The sequence below is a fragment of the Acanthochromis polyacanthus genome, chromosome 16 (assembly GCF_021347895.1).
Source record: "Acanthochromis polyacanthus isolate Apoly-LR-REF ecotype Palm Island chromosome 16, KAUST_Apoly_ChrSc, whole genome shotgun sequence".
In the NCBI taxonomy this organism is placed as follows: Eukaryota; Metazoa; Chordata; class Actinopteri; family Pomacentridae; genus Acanthochromis; species Acanthochromis polyacanthus.
In genome coordinates, this window is record NC_067128.1 from 35164052 (window position 1) to 35185568 (window position 21517).

General features: G+C 36.2%; 1 protein-coding gene and 1 long non-coding RNA gene across 5 annotated transcripts in view; both read left to right on the top strand.

Moving 5' to 3' along the window:
* The window catches only part of nkain2 (sodium/potassium transporting ATPase interacting 2), a 115205-nt gene that overhangs the window by 76506 nt on the left and 17182 nt on the right, over positions 1–21517 (top strand). The window contains exon 4 of the mRNA XM_051936643.1: positions 8152–8352. Within this exon, the coding sequence (XP_051792603.1) occupies positions 8152–8352 (201 nt within the window). The remainder of the gene's footprint in view (positions 1–8151; positions 8353–21517) is intronic.
* Positions 16926–20545, top strand: LOC127530281 (uncharacterized). Of its 4 annotated transcripts, none has more exons than XR_007936759.1 (4): positions 16926–18982; positions 19065–19433; positions 19516–19597; positions 19721–20545. It is a non-coding gene; the product is annotated as an uncharacterized LOC127530281 (long non-coding RNA). The 4 variants fall into 4 exon arrangements; XR_007936760.1 differs by having other exon boundaries at positions 19065–19187; XR_007936757.1 differs by lacking the exon at positions 19516–19597 and having other exon boundaries at positions 19065–19474.

Here is a 21517-nt window from a genome sequence, read left to right on the forward strand (position 1 = left end):
CGCATTTGTTGAAATCATGCCATGAAATTGGCTTTTTTCCCCAGTTTTCTTTAACATTTGTAGCAGCCAGCGGAGCCTGGAGCTGCAGATTCCTCCTGATTATTCATCGTTACCGTACGGATTCAGAGCTGGGTGGTTGAACACTGATTGGCTGCAGCTCATAAAGGATCTGGTGTTGATTTCAAGCCCTGATTGGGATGGATTTAGCTCGTTAGCAATGAAGCTAGATGCTATGCTAAATGGCTAATCTGCCCAAAAGCTACAGAGATGAATATTTATATAGCTAGCTGCAGATAGCGATATAAATGTATCTACAGATAGCTATGGGTAGCTATCTGTAGCTATATAAATATAGTTATCTATAGCTGTAGTTATATATAGATAGCTATGGGTAGCTATTTTTATATATGTATCTGTAGCTATCTATAACGAGAGTTACATATAGATAGCTACTGGTAGCTATATTTATATAGCAAGCTACAGATAGCTATATGAAGATAGGTATCTGTAACTATAGTTATATATTTATATGTAAATCGCTATCAGTAGCTATATTTATATAGCTATCAGTAGCTATATTTATATAGCTATCTGTAGCTGTATAAATAAACTATAGCTATAATCTTATATGTATAGATAGATAGCTATTGGTAGCTATATTTACATATAGCTATCTATAGCTATATGTAACTATATTCATATAGCTATCTGTAGCTATTTTTATATAGCTATCGGTAGCTATATAAATATATATATCGATCAATAGATAGATAGATAGATAGGTTGATATAGCTACAGATATCTATATGTTTCAGATTTAAATACAATCATAAAAGTAATGTATTTTAGAAAATGTAAAAGAATAAATTACTGTATTTTATAAATGGTAGTTTATTATTTTTGATGTGGACAGTATATAACATTATATACGATATAAAATTGTGTACCTGGTGAACAGGAGTGTATAAAAACGTTACTTCTAGCAGCTTCAACATTCAGCTGCAGATGTTTTTCTTTAAATGAGATTCTGACGTGAGGTCATTCCATCTCTTCCTCCATTTCCCTGAATCTTGGGACTCCTCCAGGGGCAGAAGGACTATAATTGGTCCTCAGATGCAGCAGATTGAAGGGTGACGTGGAGGCTCTGATTAGAGATGCTAATGGGTCGCTGTGGTTCAGGTCAGGATGGAACAAACCTCCAACCATCTGATAGCAGCACAGCCTCCAGCCTGAAGGCCTCACGGGAAATCAGAGCAAACAAGGAGGAGCTGCAGCGTGACTGATGTGGTTGGTGTGAATGAACAGACGGACGGTTGGTTAAACAGAGTGAAAAATCAACTTTTACTCAGAATCAGGCTGATGTTGCTGCTGCAGAGAAGTTCTGACCTTTAAGGACCATCATCTGACCAACGACAACAGGCTGTTAGATGGTTTAGAAGATCAAACATCCATCCATCCATACATACATACATCCATCCATCTAAACATCCATACATCCATACATCCATACATCCATACATCTAAACATTCATCCATCCATCTAAACATCCATCCATCCATCCATCCATGCATCATCCATCCATCTAAACATCCATACATCCATACATCCATACATCCATGCATCATCCATCCATCCATCCATCCATCTAGACATCCATCCATCTAAACATCCATCCCTCCATACAGCCATCAATCCATCTAAACATCCATCCATCTAAACATTTATCCATCTAAACATCCATCATCCATCCATCCATCCACCTAAACAACCATCCATCCATCTAAACATCTAAACATCCATCATCCATCCACCTAAACAACCATCCATCCACCTAAACAACCATCCATCCATCCATCCATCCATCCATCCATCCATCCATCCATCCATCTAAACATCTAAACAATCATCCATCCGTCCATCCATCAATCTAAACATCCATCTAAACATCCATCCATCCGTCCATCCATCCGTCCATCCATCCGTCCATCCATCAATCAATCTAAACATCCATCTAAACATCCATCCATCCATCCATCCATCTATCTATCCATCTAAACATCCATCTAAACATCTAAACAATCATCCATCCGTCCATCCATCAATCTTAACATCCATCTAAACATCCATCCATCCATCCATCTAAACATCCATCTAAACATCCATCCATCTAAACATCCATCCCTCTATCTAAACATCATCTAAACATCCATCCCTCCATCTAAACATCCATCCCTCCATCTAAACATCCATCTAAACATTCATCCATCCATCTAAACATCCATCTAAACATCCATCCATCCATCCATCCATCCATCCATCCATCTAAACATACATCCATCCATCCATCTAAACATCCATCCATCCATCCATCTAAACATACATACATCCATCCATCATCCATACATCCATCCATCATCCATACATCCATCCATCATCCATCCATCCATCCATCCATCCATCTCCACTAAACTCATTTATTGACTTAAAACAATAAACTGGGATTTACGCTAAAATCCAGTCCAGTTATAGTCAACATATTCCAACTTAAAGCACCAGATTCAGATTTTTTTTGTAAAAAGAAGTAAAAAAAAAACAAATAAATAAATCATAAGAAAATAAATTCTATTTGTTATCTAAATACAGTGGAAAGAGTCAAAGTCAAATGCTACCATTTATAAGACACTTCAGATATGAAGACATTATTTACAATTTGTAGACAAAGTGTTGTTACAGCACAAGACATGGTTATTTTTTAAGTGGACATCATTCACAGTTTAGCCCTATTTAAATTGTTATTGTTTTTACAGACAACTTTTAAATTAAGCTTTTTTTGTCTTTTGGTTTTTACTGAACATTACCTGTAATTAAACTGAACAGGAAACAGGTAAAATCTGTAAAATTATGTATTTTCTGATTTAAATACTCTAAAAAATAGTGTAATTTTACAATCAAATGTTGTCCAACAATGAGCGGCCATTTATTTTTTTAATAACCAGGTTTTTGATGCCGGTGTTATTTACGTTTGTTGTGTTTTTTAGCAGTCAGTATGTAAATTAAACCCTTTTTCTCAGCGATTTTACTATTTCTGTTATCTGTAATTTAACAAAACAGGTAAAATCTGTAAGACGACATATTGTTTCAAATTTCTTTTGATTTAAATAACAGAAAAGTAATTTAAAAAGTCACGCGCATTAGGTACTTTGCATAAAATTTTATATATTATTTATTGATGGCCTGTTTTTTGTACTCACCATGTTCAATTAATACTTTTTCTTGTGATTTTCCTGGAAATTATCTGTTATTTACTTAAATAAGGCATAAAACCTGTGAACTAACAGTGAATTGGTGTTCAAATGACAGTTATAAATGGTTGATAGTCTCCGGAGCAGCATTAAATCAGAATCCCTGAGCAACTCTGAGACCATCGGGGAGAAAATCCTCCTCTGATGGTTTATTCCCTCCTCAGTCCTGCTCCTCCTGGGAGTAAAAGACAAAGGAAGGGGGGAAATTGAAGGGAAATAGAGAGAGCTGGAGGGAGAAGGAAGGAGGAAAACCAGATGTGGTTCATTGAAGCGTCACCGAGACAAAGAGCTGAGAGGACGGACCAGAGGCAGCAGAAATCTGAAGTCTGAACAGAGCCAACCGTCGTCTAAAACAAACCATCAACCACAGATTCATAGATCAGGATTATTTAAATAAATCCTCCATTTAGGATCAATACTGCAGCTGGAACCGCTGGTTTATGTTCCTCTGGTTTGGAGGAAGTTCATTCTGACAAACCTTCATGTTGGATTCAGGAAATAGTTTCACAGCGTGTGGTGATTTTAGTCGGTGTTTTTGTGGTGATTTTGAGTCTTTCTGTGCAGATGATGTGTAGTCTTTGACATGTGATGATTTTGAATCTTTACGTGGTGATTTGAATCTTTTACAGCTAATTTTGACTCTTTCTGTTGATTTTGATCCTTTTGCAGTGATTTTCCGTCTGTATCTGCAGTAATTTTGACTCATTGTGGTGATTTTGCATCTTTTTGTGTTGATTTTGCATCTTTTTATGGTAATTTTGCATTTTTAAGTTGTGATTTTGACCCTTTCGCTGTGATTTTGCATCTTTTTGTCATGAATTTGCGTCTTTTGTGATAATCTTGACACCATGTAGTGATTTTGCATCATTTTATGGTCATTTGTTGTGATTTTGTATCTTTTTGTCATGAATTTGCGTCTTTTGTGATATCATAATCTTGACACCAAGTAGTGATTTTGCATCATTTTATAGTCATTTGTTGTGATTTTGTATCTTTATATAGTGATTTTGACCCTTCCACATTGATTTTGCATCTTTTTATGGTAATTTTGCATTTTAAAATTGTGATTTTGACCCTTTCACTGTGATTTTGCATCTTTTTGTCATGAATTTGCGTCTTTTGTGATAATCTTGACACCATGTAGTGATTTTGCATCATTTTATGGTCATTTGTTGTGATTTTGTATCTTTATATAGTGATTTTGACCCTTCCACAGTGATTTTGCTTCTTTTCCTGGATAATTTTGGCTCTTTGTGGTGATTTGGCATCTTTTTGTCATCATCTTGACACCATGCAGTGATTATGCGTCTTTTTGTGGTGGTTTTGCAACGTTTTATGATGATTTTGATCCTCTTGCTGTGATTTTACATCTTTTTGCAATAATTCTGAATTTTTCTGCATCTTCTTGTTGGGATTTTTCATCTTTTTGTGATAATATTGACTCCTTATGTCGATTTTGATCCTTTTGTAGTGGTGTTGTATCTTTTTTGCAGTAATTTTGACTCCTTGTGGTGATTTTGTATCTTTTGTGGTGATTTTGCTTCATTTTTTTCTGATGATTTTTCATCTTTATGTAGTGATTTGGACACGTTTGCAGTAATTTGCACCTTTTACTTTGCAATAATTTTGACTCCTTGTGATGATTGATTTTTTTTTTGTGATTTTGGCCCTTTCGCAGTAATTTGTGAAATCTTTTTGTGACAGTTTTGTCTCCTTGAGGTGACTTTGCATTATTTTGTTGTGAATTTACTCTTTATGTGATGATTTTGGCCTCTTTGCTGTGATTTTGCATCTTTTATGATAAATTCTGATGATTTTTTTTTGCCTTTCAGTGGTGATTCCACTTGTTTTTGTGCTGGTTTCACGCTTTTATCTGGTGTTTTTGGATGTTTTTTTGTGGTGATCTTGCATGTTGCATATTAATTCTGAAACTAGAAAAAGGAGGAACTCTGGAAAGTCGTTGGTGTCACAAAAGTTCATATAAACTGCTACCTAACTGACTCTTTCAACCTTTCTGTTTCCACTGTGGTGTAAAATCCAACCGCTTTGACTCTTAATACATCACAAAGACAAATCCTAGCTGCAAGACATGAAAATAGAGCAATGTAGGTTCATATATTTCATTAATAAAACCAATGAACATCTAACTATATTAATGATTAAGGTTTATATGAATAATTAAAGCTGCTTTGTGTCTTTTTCGCAGCTTCTTTTGTTCCCGTATTCCACAAGTGTCGAGCTCAGAAGACTTTGCCAAACAAGTTGACCGAGTTCGAGCTCATTCTGTTCGTTATCTTCATTTTCTCCGCCGTCATAAAGCGAGGAAACGCTGCAGAATTAGCGGCTGGAGTCCAGATCTTCATTCAGAAGTATTTGTGTGTGTTTGTGTGTGAGGACGATGCCGTAGTGAAATAATCATCACCCCTTTTTGTAACGGAGAGAGGTGAGAGAATGAAAGACGCGACAGACGGAGGGAGGAATTTAAAGAGGTTTTACTCATTAAAAAGAGCAGCACAACAAGGGGAGCCGGTATTAATCAGAGCTCCGCGCTAATGAGGCATTTACTCATTAGGCTGAAATAGAGAGGAGGAAGAGGGAGACGGCGATAGGAATTAATAGAGAGAGGAGAGGGGAAAAATGAAGCTTTAATGGTATAGAGGGGATGAGGTGGGAGGAAGAAGATAAAAAGGGAAATATGGAATTAAAACAGGTGATGCTAATAAGTTTCTTTCAGGTCTTATCTCTTCCAGTAGCACCAAACCCACTTTCTAGGAACAAAAAGGAGCTGATTTTAGTAGAAAAACATGTAATTTCTAACATAATATTACCCTTGTTACATATATATGTGCTTACAGCTGTGATGTTTTGGTAAAACTGTGTATTCTTGGTGCATTTAAAAAGCATTATTGAGGCTTTTTAGTCTGAGGATTGATCCATGCTAAGTGGAGTCTTTGCATTATTTAAACCCAGACGACGATCATCACTGATTCATTCTACGTCTCTGAGGCTCTTAGCATTAAAAAGCACGAAGCAGACGCTCCTCATTTACAACCACAGAGGTAACTGGAAGTAGAACTGGTAAAATATACGGATTTTAAGCTTTCTCCACCACTTCCAGAAAGACGACGTCTCTCTGGACGAATTTCCTTAAAAATGGCTTCCAAAATAACTAAGATTGCAGCAAAATGACACAAGGATTGTCCAAAATGACTTGAAACACATTAAAAATGATTTAAAGATGGTCCAAAATCACTCTAAATGTGACCACAACTGTCCAAAGTTACATCAAATGACTCCAAGTATGGACAAAATAACATCCATGGACTGATGACTTTAAATCCTTGTGGTGATTTTGCATCTTTTTGTTGTGATTTTGACTCTTTACAGTGATTTTATGTCCTTTTTTTAGGTTCTGTGTATTGACCATTAAATATAATCACCACAAAGTCAGCATCTTCAGAAAAATACATAAAATCACCACATAAAGATGCAAAATCACCACAGAAAGACCTCAAATCCCCACAAATACATGCAAAATTACAACAAAAAGATGCAAAATCACCACAGGAAGACCCCAAATCCCCACAAATACATGCAAAATTACAACAAAAAGATGCAAAATCACCACAGGAAGACCCCAAATCCACGCAAAGATTACAAATCCCCACAAATACATGCAAAATTACAAGAAAATGATGAAAAATCACCATCTTTTTGTTGAATATACTTAAAATCACCACAAAAACATGTAAAATTACTACACAAATATTCAAACCCTCCACAAAGTTTCAAAATCACAACAAAAATCACAGCAAAAAGATGCAAAAACACGACAAAAAGATGTAGAATCGCCACAAAAAAGATACAAAATCACCACAAAAGATGTAAAATCACCACAAAAAGACACAAGTACCACATAAAGACAAAAAAAGCAAAATCACCACAAAAAGATACAAAATAGCCACAAAAAGACACAAAATCACCATGAAAAGAACCAAAATCACCACAGAAAGTACCAAAATCACCACAAAAACATGCAAAATCACCACAAAAAGATACAAAATCACCACAAAAACATGTAAAATCACCACAAAAAGATACAAAATCACCACAAAAACATGTAAAATCACGACAAAAGGTGTAAAATCACCACAAAAAATATACAAGATCACGACAAAAAGATGTAAAATCACCACAAAAAAAGATGTAAAATCACCCCAAAAAAGATACAAAATCATGACAAAAAGATGTAAAATCACCACAAAAAAGAAACAAAATCACCATGAAAAGAACCAAAATCACCACGAAAAGAACCAAAATCACCACAACAACATGCAAAATCACCACAAAAAGATACAAAATCACCACAAAAGCATGTAAAATCACCACAAAAGGTGTAAAATCACCACAAAAAAGATACAAAATCACCACAAAAAGATGTAAACTCACCACAAAAAGATGTAAAATCACCACAAAAAAGATACAAAATCACCACAAAAAGATGTAAAATCACCACAAAAACACACGAAATAACCACAAGACACAAAATCTTCACAAAAATGTAGTTGTTAGCAGAACTCAGATGTTTTTCCTCCTAAAATGTATTTATCTGCTGTACTGATGAAATTCTGAGGCTCTGAAATGATGGAAAAAGTCCAATAAATGTGTATTTTGAGGGCCTGTGACTCTGAAAATATCCTCAGTATGAAGGCGAAACTTTCCCTGTCTTTAATAGACACTCTAAAGTTACTGTAGATAAAAAAGCAGCTGATTCTGAGGAGGTCTGTTGGCTAAAACCTCGTCCTGTCTCCGGCTGTAACCCTCCTTTTACGCTCTCTCTGGTTCCAGGACTCGGACCTGGTCCTGACCTTCAACCTGTCCATGCATCGGTCCTGGTGGATGGAGAACGGGCCGGGCTGCAGGGTCACCCCCATCCTGCCTCCTCCCTCCTGGGCGCCAGAGGACCACCGGTATATTTCTATATCCGGCTGTCTGATGGACTTCCAGTTCATCGAGGTGGCTCACTCCTCGCTGCAGATACTCCTGGCTGTAAGTGAAACCGCCATCTTTAAACACAGAAACCTGCATGCAGCGCATGTGTTGCATTTATGGCTGGAAAAATGTGATTTAAGCAGCAGAAATACTAAATATAGCAGTCCTGAGTAGGTTTTATATGCATTGGCACATGGATTGCATCACTTTCCTGGTAGCTAGAGGTATCCGTGTTTAGCCTAGCTTAGCAAACGGCTAACATCAGGAAACAGTTAAACTCAGGCGAAGAAAAAGGAGTCAAGATTGGATTTAAAGATGAATTCAAGTTTGTTTCAACCATTAATGTGTCTGTTGTAGTGATTTAAGGATACAGAGTTTAGCGTTTTCAGGTAGCACATTTCATTAGCAGTTAGCATCAGGCTTCCTACAGCTTCATTACATGTAGATAAACGACTGGATTCCTCACATCTGCAGATAAATGAGTGTTAAATCATTGCTAATACATACTGCTAGTAAATATTGGCAAACTACGAGACATTTTGAACATTTTTGAGTCATTTTGATGGATTTTAAGGAATTCTGGACAGTTTTTGTGTCATTTTGGATCAATTTTGAGTATTTTTTTTGACAATTTCAAATCATTTAGGACCCATTTTTAGTAATGTGGACCACTTTTAACTCATTTTGGATCAGATTTGAGTAATTTGGGCCATTTTAAAGTCATTTTGGGTACATTTTAAGGGATTTTGGAAAAATTTTGAGTCATTTTGGGTCACTTTAGAGTCATATTGGATACATTTTGAGTCATTTTTGGGCCATTTTAAGGAATTTTGGACAATTTTAAGTCATTTTGAACCATTTTGAGTCATTTTGAATACATTTTGAATAATTTTTTGGACCATTTCAAGTCATTTTGGATCAATTTGAAGGGATTTTGGAGACTTTTAAGTCATTTTGGATCTCTTTTGAGTAATTTTCTGACAATTTCAAGCCATTTAGGACACATTTTAAGTAATTTTAAATAGTTTTTGAGTCATGTTGGGCCATTTCTGAGTCATTTTGGATTACTTTTGAGTCATTTTGGGTCACTTTAGAGTCATATTGGATACATATTGAGTCATTTTTGGGCCATTTTAAGGAATTTTGGAAAATTTTAAGTCATTTTGAACCATTTTGAGTCATTTTGAATCAATTTTGAGTAATTCTTTGGACCATTTCAAGTCATTTTGGATCAATTTGAAGGGATTTTAGAGACTTTTAAGTCATTTGAGATCTCTTTTGAGTAATTTTCTGACAATTTCAAGCCATTTAGGACACATTTTAAGTAATTTTGAATAGTTTTTGAGTCATGTTGGGCCATTTCTGAGTCATTTTGGATTACTTTTGAGTCATTTTGGGTCACTTTAGAGTCATATTGGATACATATTGAGTCATTTTTGGGCCATTTTAAGGAATTTTGGACAATTTTAAGTCATTTTGAACCATTTTGAGTCATTTTGAATACATTTTGAATAATTTTTTGGACCATTTCAAGTCATTTTGGATCAATTTGAAGGGATTTTGGAGACTTTTAAGTCATTTTGGATCTCTTTTGAGTAATTTTCTGACAATTTCAAGCCATTTAGGACACATTTTAAGTAATTTTAAATAGTTTTTGAGTCATGTTGGGCCATTTCTGAGTCATTTTGGATTACTTTTGAGTCATTTTGGGTCACTTTAGAGTCATATTGGATACATATTGAGTCATTTTTGGGCCATTTTAAGGAATTTTGGAAAATTTTAAGTCATTTTGAACCATTTTGAGTCATTTTGAATCAATTTTGAGTAATTTTTTGGACCATTTCAAGTCATTTTGGATCAATTTGAAGGGATTTTAGAGACTTTTAAGTCATTTGAGATCTCTTTTGAGTAATTTTCTGACAATTTCAAGCCATTTAGGACACATTTTAAGTAATTTTGAATAGTTTTTGAGTCATGTTGGGCCATTTCTGAGTCATTTTGGATTACTTTTGAGTCATTTTGGGTCACTTTAGAGTCATATTGGATACATATTGAGTCATTTTTGGGCCATTTTAAGGAATTTTGGAAAATTTTAAGTCATTTTGAACCATTTTGAGTCATTTTGAATCAATTTTGAGTAATTTTTTGGACCATTTCAAGTCATTTTGGATCAATTTGAAGGGATTTTAGAGACTTTTAAGTCATTTGAGATCTCTTTTGAGTAATTTTCTGACAATTTCAAGCCATTTAGGACACATTTTAAGTAATTTTGAATCGGTTCTGAGTCATTTTGGATTAATTTTGAGACAGTTTGAGTCATTTTGGGTCATTATGGGGCACTTTTCAGTAATTTAGGATCAAATTTAAGTCAATTCAGGAATGTTTTCTGTCCTCTTGAGCTTTTTTTTGGTAAATTCTAGACATTTTTTTGTCATTTTTTTTTACAGAGTTTTGAGTAATTTTGGAGAAATTCTGAGTTATTTTTTTCCAATTTTCCCAGCAACATAAACTGTCTTAGTGCATCAGAAGCAGAGCAATGATTGTAAGACCACCGTCGCTTTGTAGAGGCAGGATTTTCCGTCTTTCGGGACGTGCTGTTGTCTTCATGTCTTTATTTTTACAGTGAAATTCAGAGACTCAGAAAAACAAACAAACTGGCTGGACAAGGATCCTGGATGAAGATCTCTAATGCAGTTAGAAAAATGTCAGTTCCAGGATGATAACTTCTGTGTTTAATATCAGTCCGACTGAAAATGAATGTAAAAATGTGATTTCTTTGCGTAGCTGCAGGGAGTTCATGCTAATCGCCTCCTACTAAAGGTTGTTCAGGAGCTGTTTTTAAAGCTGCATCTCACTTACAGAAGGTCGAAAGGAACCAAAACTTTACTTTAAATGTTAAAACACAGCAGCTATGAGCAAATTACCACCTCATGAAGCCGTTTCTGTGATTTATTTTAGCTAATAGTCGTCCTTTAATGCCTCTTTTGGCATTTAACCGTCCTTGTAGTTTATTTTTTATATCTTTAAGCTGTAGAGAGTAAAAATATTATCATATCACCTGCAAAAAGAAGTTATTTAAGAGTTTCTTTTAGGTTGTGAAGCTGTAGCTGTTAATTAAAAAGGTTTGTGAGACTTTCTGTGGAAGCGTTTCTGCTGTTTTATTCACCTGCAGCCTGGTCCAGTTCTACCACATTAGCTTTAATGTTTCCTAAAGTCTCTCTGAGTCTGTTTTAGAGTGAAATAAAGCATCCAGGCTCCATTAGTTTAATAACTTCATACCCTCATTAACGTAGGACGGTCTGGATAAGCTGCTTTAGAAGCTCCGGCTCTGTTTTCTTTCCTTCACCGTTGCAGGAAGTGGTTTTAAATTCTGCAGGATTTCTGACTCTTTTTTATCTCAGCATCTCCAGCAGAGCCCATATTTTAAATTAAACTTCATCATTTGTATGCTCTGGTTTGCTAAATTTCACAGCTAAATCTATTTCACCAAATGCATCAGTAAATGTGGCCTAAACTCTTCATATTACAACTGAAAATATTCCCAATTTATATATTTTTTGACAGTTTCCAGTTGTTTAGGGCGCATTTTGAGTCATTTGGATCAATTTTAAGTCTTTTTTTTTTACAATTTCAAGCCATTTAGGGCATATATTGAGTAATTTGGGACAAGAATTTTTAATTTTTTTTATTTTTGTTTCGGATCAATTATCATCTTTTGACAATTTTAAGGAATTTGGGACATTTTTCAGTCATTTTGAATCATTTTCTGACAATTTCAAGTCATTTAGGATGCAGTTTCATTCATTTAGGACAATTTCTGAGTCATTTTTGATATATTTTGAGTAATTTTTGACAATTTTAAGGAATTTTGGACAATTTTGATTTATTTTCGAAACATTTTAAGTCATTCTGGACAACTGGTAAATTCTTGCAGCTGATCGGTCATCTGCAGCTCTGCATTAATTCAAACACAGACATGCAGCCAGCAGCTCCAGTGCAGCTCCATGCATCGTTCCAGCAGACAGAGTTTCTTCTTCCTCTCCGCTCGATGCTGCTGCTGCTTCCACGCTGTCTGAGCTGCAGCGCTGTGCGTCTGACTGTAATTGGTGAGTGGAAACACCGTCACGCTCCATGAGCTCAGTCTGACGGCTTCACCGGCCGCTGAGTGGAATCGACTGAGTGGAGCTCCGAGAGAAAACCTGCATGTTTAGCGGTTAGCTGCCTCGTTAGCGGACCAGGAAGGCTTCAGTCTAATTAAAGGAGGCACTTGTAGGAAAGACGGGATGAAAAAACTACTCATATTTTACTGAAGGATTTAAAAAAGTACATTTTATTTTGACAAACCTCCATGTTTAGCAGTTAGCTGCCTCATTAGCGGGCTGGGGAAGCTTCACTCTATTTAAAGGCGACACTTGTTGAAAGACGGGATATAAAAGCTGCACATACTTTGCTTAAGTATTAATTTAGAAAAGTACATTTTCCCATCTTTACTGCCATCTTGTATCTTTTTTCTGTCATTTTTGCGCCTCGTGGTGCCATTTTTGTGTGTTTTTGCGTAATTTTTACATCTTTTGTCATTCATTAGTGCCATTGTTGTGACATTTTTATACCTTTTAGTGCCATTTTTGTTTCTTTTTCTCTCTGCCATTTTATGTGTTTGTGTTGTTCTTGTATTTTTTGTGTGTTTTGCATATCACCAGAAGGTGGCGCTAGAGGCTGCATGGTTGTAACATAAAGGGTAAAAGATGCCAAAGACAACACCAGTTTCCTAAAAAAAAACCTAAAAGAAGAAGAAACAAAAAAAAGATTTTGTCCGTCTACAAGAGAAAAACGGAGAAAAACGCTCAGGAATTGTTCATAATCAGGAAAATTGTGATTGTTATGTAAAGGTCAGCTGGTTTTGGGCATATTTAATGGTTTCTGGACATGACAAAATATTAAAAAGTGATCAGTCATGCAAGTTAATTGTTCAGAAAGTCAGAAATTATTGGAAAATTGTTTTCATCTCCAGTGAAGCTCTGCCTCGATTTGCAATTTTTTTGATGCAATACTTAAAAAATGTGAATAAAAACATGTTATACGAGGCTCAACGCCTGTTTCTGCTCCAAGTTATTCAATAATCTCACATAAAATGGACTTTCTAACATAGTTTCTTCAGGTTTTGTGTCCTGGTTCTTTAGTCTTTAACTAATTTACTAACTCTTACTTCCTGTTTTATTTTGAAGAGTTGACTGATTAACTCCCAGAACTTTCTCAGTGATCTCTGGTGCAATCCGATCGCTGCCAAACTGCAGCTCAGAGGAAGAAGCTCTTTAAACTCCTTTAATTGCAGAGTTTTTTCATCGTCTTTGTTGTACCTGCTAATTGTTAGAATTCAGTTCCACAACAACTAAAAAACAGCCAGGCAGCTTTCAGGGACTGAATCCTGAAAGAAACTAGTTTATAAAGGATGGTTTGCTTTAAATTCATCTCTGTATGGTGCAGTTTTGTTTTAAGTCTTACAGAGAAGCAACGATTTATCCATTACTCGTCAATTTCACTCTAAAATATCGTGTTTGAGCTCAACAAAACTCACTAATGCAGCAGTTTGCGTATTTTTGTTTTAATTTAGGCGACTTCCAACGACATTATGTTCGACAAATAAACTCAAAATGAATTCCTCTTCAATGAAATGTATTTTAATGATTTAATAATTAAAAGCATAAGCTAAATTTGAAAATAATAAAAATATTAATTGAAATGAATTTTTTTGTGCATTACGTATTTAAGTTTTTTAAGTCACAAAAGTATAAAACATTTTCTTTTGTCAATCAGATTTTTTTCAGTAGTTTTTGGATTGATTTTTTTTTAAGTTTGAAGTGCAGTTTAATTTATTTTTATTTGTATTTCTGTATTTGAGCACAAGATATTTAAATATTTGAGGCTGGATTTTTTTAGCTGGTGTTTTACAGATTGTCTTGGCATTGTTCGATTACAGATCATATTTAGTAAAATCACAGAAAGAAAAGTGGAATTACTGGAATTTATTTGTAAAAGATGTGATGTTGGTGAAAAAAATGTAGTTTTTAAGTCAATTTAATTAATTTACTTCAACCTGAATGTGATTTTAAACCAACTAGTGCAGGAATTTGGGTTTAAAATAAACACAAAATTAAGTTCATGCAACATTATGTCAAAATAGCAGCTTCAAAGTTTTATTTAAATCAATAAACCTGAATTTTAATCTTGCAATTATGCCTTTGAAAAAGAGGTGGGAGTAAAAATCTTCAGATTCCAGCTGCTTAAATGTTAACATTTTCTTTCTTTTTTTTTTTTGTTAGCTCTGAGTTGTGTGATTTTGTTCTAAATCAAACAATAACTCAGTTTGCTGTAGCTCCAGCCAAATTTTTTCATTCTTCTGCTCTTGAAGGAGACTTTTCATGTCTCAAAGTCATAATATTTCTTCAGAGACTCTGAGAATGGAAGCTGTTCAGTCGTCTGAAAACGACTCTGGGTTCAGTTTTGTTGTCGATCGGGGAGCAGAGAGCCGAAACGCAGAACGTCAATATCCTGTTAATATTCCACAAACTCCAGTTTCGGTGTCGCCGGATGTAAACACAATATCCTGTTTGCCATAAGTCTGATCGTATCTGTTTCTGCAGCGGAGAAAACCCAAATAAGATGCCCATGAGGCTCCTTATCGGACACATTTGGAAGGTTTTTTGCACAGTCAGACCTCGAATACGAAGCAAGATTTAGATCAGAATGAATCTCTGAGCCGTCGCTGATGCATTCACACGACGTTCTGCTCAAATCTTGTTTACTTCTAGTTTTTTTTACCGCCAGTGACTCATGCCGATTATTAGAAGGTCAGAGAAAAAAAGAAGCTGAGTGAAAGTTGTACAACGGAGGGCTGGAAGTGAATGAGTTGGTGGAATATTAATCTACCACATCCAAACAAAAAAAAAACAACAAAAAAAAGACGAAATATTAGAAAAATGAGACACAAAATGACAAAAGCAAGACAAATGGCACGAAACAAAACAAAAAAAGAGACAAAATATACAAATTACAATGTGACAAAAACAACAAACGACAAAAATGAGGCAAAAAAAATGACAAAACCGAGAAACAAAACTACAAAAAACATGAGACGAACGACAAAAGTCAGACAAAAAAGACAAAAAAACAAGAAAACCAAGACAATTATTACAAAAACAAGACAAAAAATGACAAATGAGAAACAAAATGACAAAAACGAGAAACAAAACTACAGAAACATGAGACAAACGACAAAAGTCAGACAAAAAAAACTACAAACACAAAACAAATATTACAAAAATGAGACACAAAATGACAAAAATGAGAGAAATGACAAAAACAAGACAAAAAATGACAAATGAGAGACAGTGACAAAAACAACAAATGACAAAAAAAGACAAAAGATGACAAATGAGAAACAAAATGACAAAAACAACAAATGACAAAAACGAGACAAAAGATGACAAATGAGAGACAGTGACAAAAACAACAAATGACAAAAATGAGACAAAAGATGACAAATGAGAAACAAAATGACAAAATCAACAAATGACAAAAACGAGACAAAAGCTGACAAATGAGAAACAAAATGACAAAAACAACAAATGACAAAAACAAGACAAAAGATGACAAATGAGAAACAAAATGACAAAAACAACAAATGACAAAAACGAGACAAAAAATGACAGAGGCGAGAAACAAAATGACAAAAACATGAGACGAACGACAAAAGTCAGACAAAACGACAAAAAAAACAACAAAAACAAGATAAATATTACAAAAATGAGACACAAAATGACAAAAAAATGAGACAAATGACAAAAACAAGACAAAAAATGAGAAATGAGGAACAAAATGACAAAAATAAACAACACGAGTGATGCAAAAGAAATGCAAAATGACAAAAACATGAGACAAACGTCACACGTCAGACCAAACAAGACCAAAAACAAGACAACATAATCACAAAAATGAGACACAAAGTGACAAGCGATAAACAAAACCACAAAAAATGAGACAAACAACATGAAACAAAACAAAAAAATTATTTTGTTAGACCAAAAATGATAAAGCGTGAAAAAAAATGGACAAATGACACAAACGGCACAAAAAATGACATCACATCATGATGTCACCACCGTGCTTCACGTCATGATGCTGCCACCACCATGCTTGATAATTTTTCAGATTTTTAAAAAAACATTACAATATTTCCATGTTTTTAGCACATTTTTTGCCACCTTACTCACAGTTTTTTACGGGATGTGTGTGTGTTTTTATTTTTATTTTTACAGTGTTTAGAATTAACGCGTTTAAATACAACACGACAGCAAAACAACGAGGTACTTTAGCTTCTCCTCTTGATACCGTTTTCCAGCTTTTGTCTGCATTCGCGTGGACTATATTTAATCCTACAGGTTTGTCAGACAGACGCTGGGTTCTGTTCTGGTTCTGTCTGAGGGTGACCGCAGGTGGAAATGGAAATAACATCACCTCGGATCTCTGCAGTAACCGGAACAACTTCACCTCTCAGCATCTCGTTCAGAACAAAACACATTTTTATGAGTTTTCATTCTCGGGAGATTCGTCTTTATTCCTGTTCATTCTGCTGCTTGTTGCCATGGTAAACTCCGGTTAGTTATGCAGCAGGAAGTCGGTAAAACCCGTCGGCGGCGTCCGAACACGGAGAAAAGCGACGGTTTGGGTAATAAACTCAGCATTTCTGGAACATTTTTCCAATTCTGAGTCTGAACAGAACGTTCCGAACAAATGTTTGCAGCGACGACTTTAAAGCACCTTCTAGTTTCACTCCTCGCTTCATACGAGTTTATCTGCAGCTTCTTGATGAATATATTTCATGGCTCCCGTTCAGGCTTTAATACAAGATTAGTCTGCATTAAGTGTAATTAGAGGGATTGATTCAGCGGAGCAGAAAGTCATCCTGTAGAAAGAACTGAAACTGGTGACTCTGAGTTGTTGCTGTGACGTCTTTATTTTCCAGCTCAGGAACAGACTGTCCAGAAAAGATAAACAGGCTGAATGAACGATGGTAGTAAAAAATATAGATGTAATAAAGAGCATCTTTTCGGCTGTTTCACTTTGAATTATTCCGTGTAAAATCAACCAAATCTGAAAAAACGTTCCCAGCAAACCTCCTCAGAATCAGTTGATTCTTTATCTGCAGGAACTTTATTGAATGATCAAAGTTTTATCTTCATACTGTGAATATTTACACAGTTACAGGCCCTTAAAATCCAAATTAAACCCTTTTAAAGCATTTTTTCAACATTTCTGAGCCTCAGAACTTTATCAGTACAGCAGATAGACACATGACATTTTAACAACACAACCTGAGCTCTGGAAAAAAAGCAAGTCTGTTTAATCTGATGTTATTATTTCAGTATGAAGTAAAAACTATGCAAAAATTATGACAAAAAGATATGAAATCGCCACAAACCTGCCTCAGACCCAAAATCACCACATCAGCTTGCAAAGTCGCCATGAAACAAGATCAGCAAAAAAAAGAGACTATATCAGCACAAAAACACTCAAAATCACCACAAAAACAAACAATCACACCATAAAGACCCAAAATCACCACAAAAACATGGAAACACACCATAAAAAGAGGCAAAACCAACACAAAAACATACATTCACACCATAAAAGGACTTTTAATCAGCACAAAAACACACATTCACACTGTTGCTTTAGTCATTTTGACTTCAAATGCTGCAAATACTACATTTTTATGTTGTTTACTTATAATCAATTGATTAATGAAAGAGTTGGTGTCATTTGCATCTCCAAATATCCTCTCTGGATCTCTGCAGTTCTACACAGAGGACACAGGAATCCACTGAAAGTTTAAAAACACCTGAATCACCGTCTTTCCTCCGATAATCTCCCCAAACGCTCCCCGAGCTCCGATCCAGAGTTGTGATGGCAGCTCAGAGGGAAATTATCTGAATGTCAACAGCTGCTGTTCAGTGAAGAGCTCTGGATCAGAATGTCCATCCAGGGAGGAGACCTTTAGAACATTAGAGAGGAGGTCATTGGTTAGTCCTCCATCACACAGGAAGTCTAGAGGAGGTCACCGGTTAGTCCTCCATCATACAGGAAGTCTAGAGGAGGTCACCGGTTAGTCCTCCATCATACAGGAAGTCTAGAGGAGGTCACCGGTTAGTCCTCCATCATACAGGAAGTCTAGAGGAGGTCACCGGTTAGTCCTCCATCACACAGGAAGTCTAGAGGAGGTCATCGGTTAGTCCTCCATCACACAGGAAGTCTAGAGGAGGTCATCGGTTAGTCCTTCATCATACAGGAAGTCTAGAGGAGGTCACCGGTTAGTCCTCCATCATACAGGAAGTCTAGAGGAGGTCACCGGTTAGTCCTCCATCATACAGGAAGTCTAGAGGAGGTCACCGGTTAGTCCTCCATCATACAGGAAGTCTAGAGGAGGTCACCGGTTAGTCCTCCATCATACAGGAAGTCTAGAGGAGGTCACCGGTTAGTCCTCCATCACACAGGAAGTCTAGAGGAGGTCATCGGTTAGTCCTCCATCACACAGGAAGTCTAGAGGAGGTCATCGGTTAGTCCTCCATCACACAGGAAGTCTAGAGGAGGTCATCGGTTAGTCCTTCATCATACAGGAAGTCTAGAGGAGGTCACCGGTTAGTCCTTCATCATCCAGGAAGTCTAGAGGAGGTCACCGGTTAGTCCTTCATCATCCAGGAAGTCTAGAGGAGGTCACCGGTTAGTCCTCCATCACACAGGAAGTCTAGAGGAGGTCATCGGTTAGTCCTTCATCATACAGGAAGTCTAGAGGAGGTCACCGGTTAGTCCTCCATCACACAGGAAGTCTAGAGGAGGTCATCGGTTAGTCCTTCATCATACAGGAAGTCTAGAGGAGGTTATCGGTTAGTCCTCCATCATACAGGAAGTCTAGAGGAGGTCACCGGTTAGTCCTCCATCACACAGGAAGTCTAGAGGAGGTCACCGGTTAGTCCTCCATCACACAGGAAGTCTAGAGGAGGTCATCGGTTAGTCCTCCATCACACAGGAAGTCTAGAGGAGGTCATCGGTTAGTCCTCCATCACACAGGAAGTCTAGAGGAGGTCACCGGTTAGTCCTCCATCACACAGGAAGTCTAGAGGAGGTCACCGGTTAGTCCTCCATCACAAAGGAAGTCTAGAGGAGGTCATCGGTTAGTCCTCCATCACACAGGAAGTCTAGAGGAGGTCACCGGTTAGTCCTCCATCACACAGGAAGTCTAGAGGAGGTCACCGGTTAGTCCTCCATCACACAGGAAGTCTAGAGGAGGTCATCGGTTAGTCCTCCATCACACAGGAAGTCTAGAGGAAGTCACCGGTTAGTCCTCCATCACACAGGAAGTCTAGAGGAGGTCATCGGTTAGTCCTCCATCACACAGGAAGTCTAGAGGAGGTCACCGGTTAGTCCTCCATCACACAGGAAGTCTAGAGGAGGTCATCGGTTAGTCCTCCATCACACAGGAAGTCTAGAGGAAGTCATCGGTTAGTCCTCCATCACACAGGAAGTCTAGAGGAGGTCATCGGTTAGTCCTCCATCACACAGGAAGTCTAGAGGAGGTCACCGGTTAGTCCTCCATCACACAGGAAGTCTAGAGGAGGTCACCGGTTAGTCCTCCATCACACAGGAAGTCTAGAGGAGGTCACCGGTTAGTCCTCCATCACACAGGAAGTCTAGAGGAAGTCATCGGTTAGTCCTCCATCACACAGGAAGTCTAGATGAAGTCATTGGTTTAGCCATTTTTGACATTTTGGTGTTTTGTTTACACTTTGAGCCATTTTGAAAATTATCCTGTCATATCCTGTAGGTAATTTTGCATCAGTTCAGATTCTTTTTTTCATTTGGGAAATGTTTAAGTCATTTTGTAAAAGTTTTTTGTAATTTTATCCTTTTTTGTTGTTCTAGGTACATTTTTAGCCATTTTGGATTTTTTTTAGTAATTTTTGATTTTTTTTATCAACTTTTTAAACGTTTGTGTCATTGTCATTCATTTTTGTTGTCATTTTAAATATTTTTAGTCATTTTGTGTTTGTTTTGAGTCCTTCTGGAAACATTTAAGTCTTTTTTCTGGGTTGTTTTGGGTACATTTGAGCCATTTGGAAATTTTCTTGAGCCACATTGGTAAATTTATGTAATAAACATTTTGTTTTTAGTAATTTTGGGTCCATTTTGAGTTTTAGATTTTGGACATTTTTTAAGTCATTTTGTGCAAGTTTTAAATCATCTTTAGAAATGATTCTATTGTTTTGGGTGTTTTTTTATACATCATCTTGTATCAGTTTTAAGTATTTTTGAAAATATTTGAATCATTTTATGATTTTTTTGTAACTTAAGATGATATTTTGGTTGTTTTGGACATATTCTGAGATCTTTGTGGAGATTTTTATGTTGTTTGGGATTATTTTTATCATTTATTTAGATCGCTTTGTAACAGTGTTGACTAATTTTGGGATTGTTTATGCCATCTGCTCAGTCTTTCTTTACAACATTTACTAAGTTCATCCATCTCTGCTGCGTCTTTCTGCTGCTGTGATGAAGGCGTCACATCCCTTTGATTAAATCTGTTTATGCGCTCATGATGCCAACAAAAACTCCAATGTTTCCCCTGCGACGCTCTCTACAAATGATCTGTGATGAAAACATTTTGTCAGCCGGAGCGGCTCTGAGAAATCACAGTAGAACTACAATCAATAATCACATTAATCACTTTCATCTGGGTTGGTTTTATCTGAGCGCAGACAGTAAATGAAGCAGCTGCAGCTTTCTGACGAGGTTTTAATTCATGATATGTGCAGATTCTGTTGAACTCGTTCAGAAAACAAAACAAAAACCAACAGAAATGAGAGTTTTACTCATTCAGCAGAAGCAGGATTAGAGCTGCAGCTGAAGTTTCATTCAGAAAATTAAAACAACATGTTTCTTTTAATTGTCCTAACGGAAAAATATAAAGTTTTAGTCGTTTTTCTGATATTTTCTGAACAACTTACCAGAAAAAAACAAACATTTCAAAGTGTGCATCATTTTTAAGTCATTATGGATGTTTTGGGGCAAATTTCTGAAGTCATTTTAAGCACACTTTGGACAAATTTTGAATCATTTTGGGGAACATTTGAAGTGATTTTGTTTGGGTTTTGACCCAATTTGGAAAGGT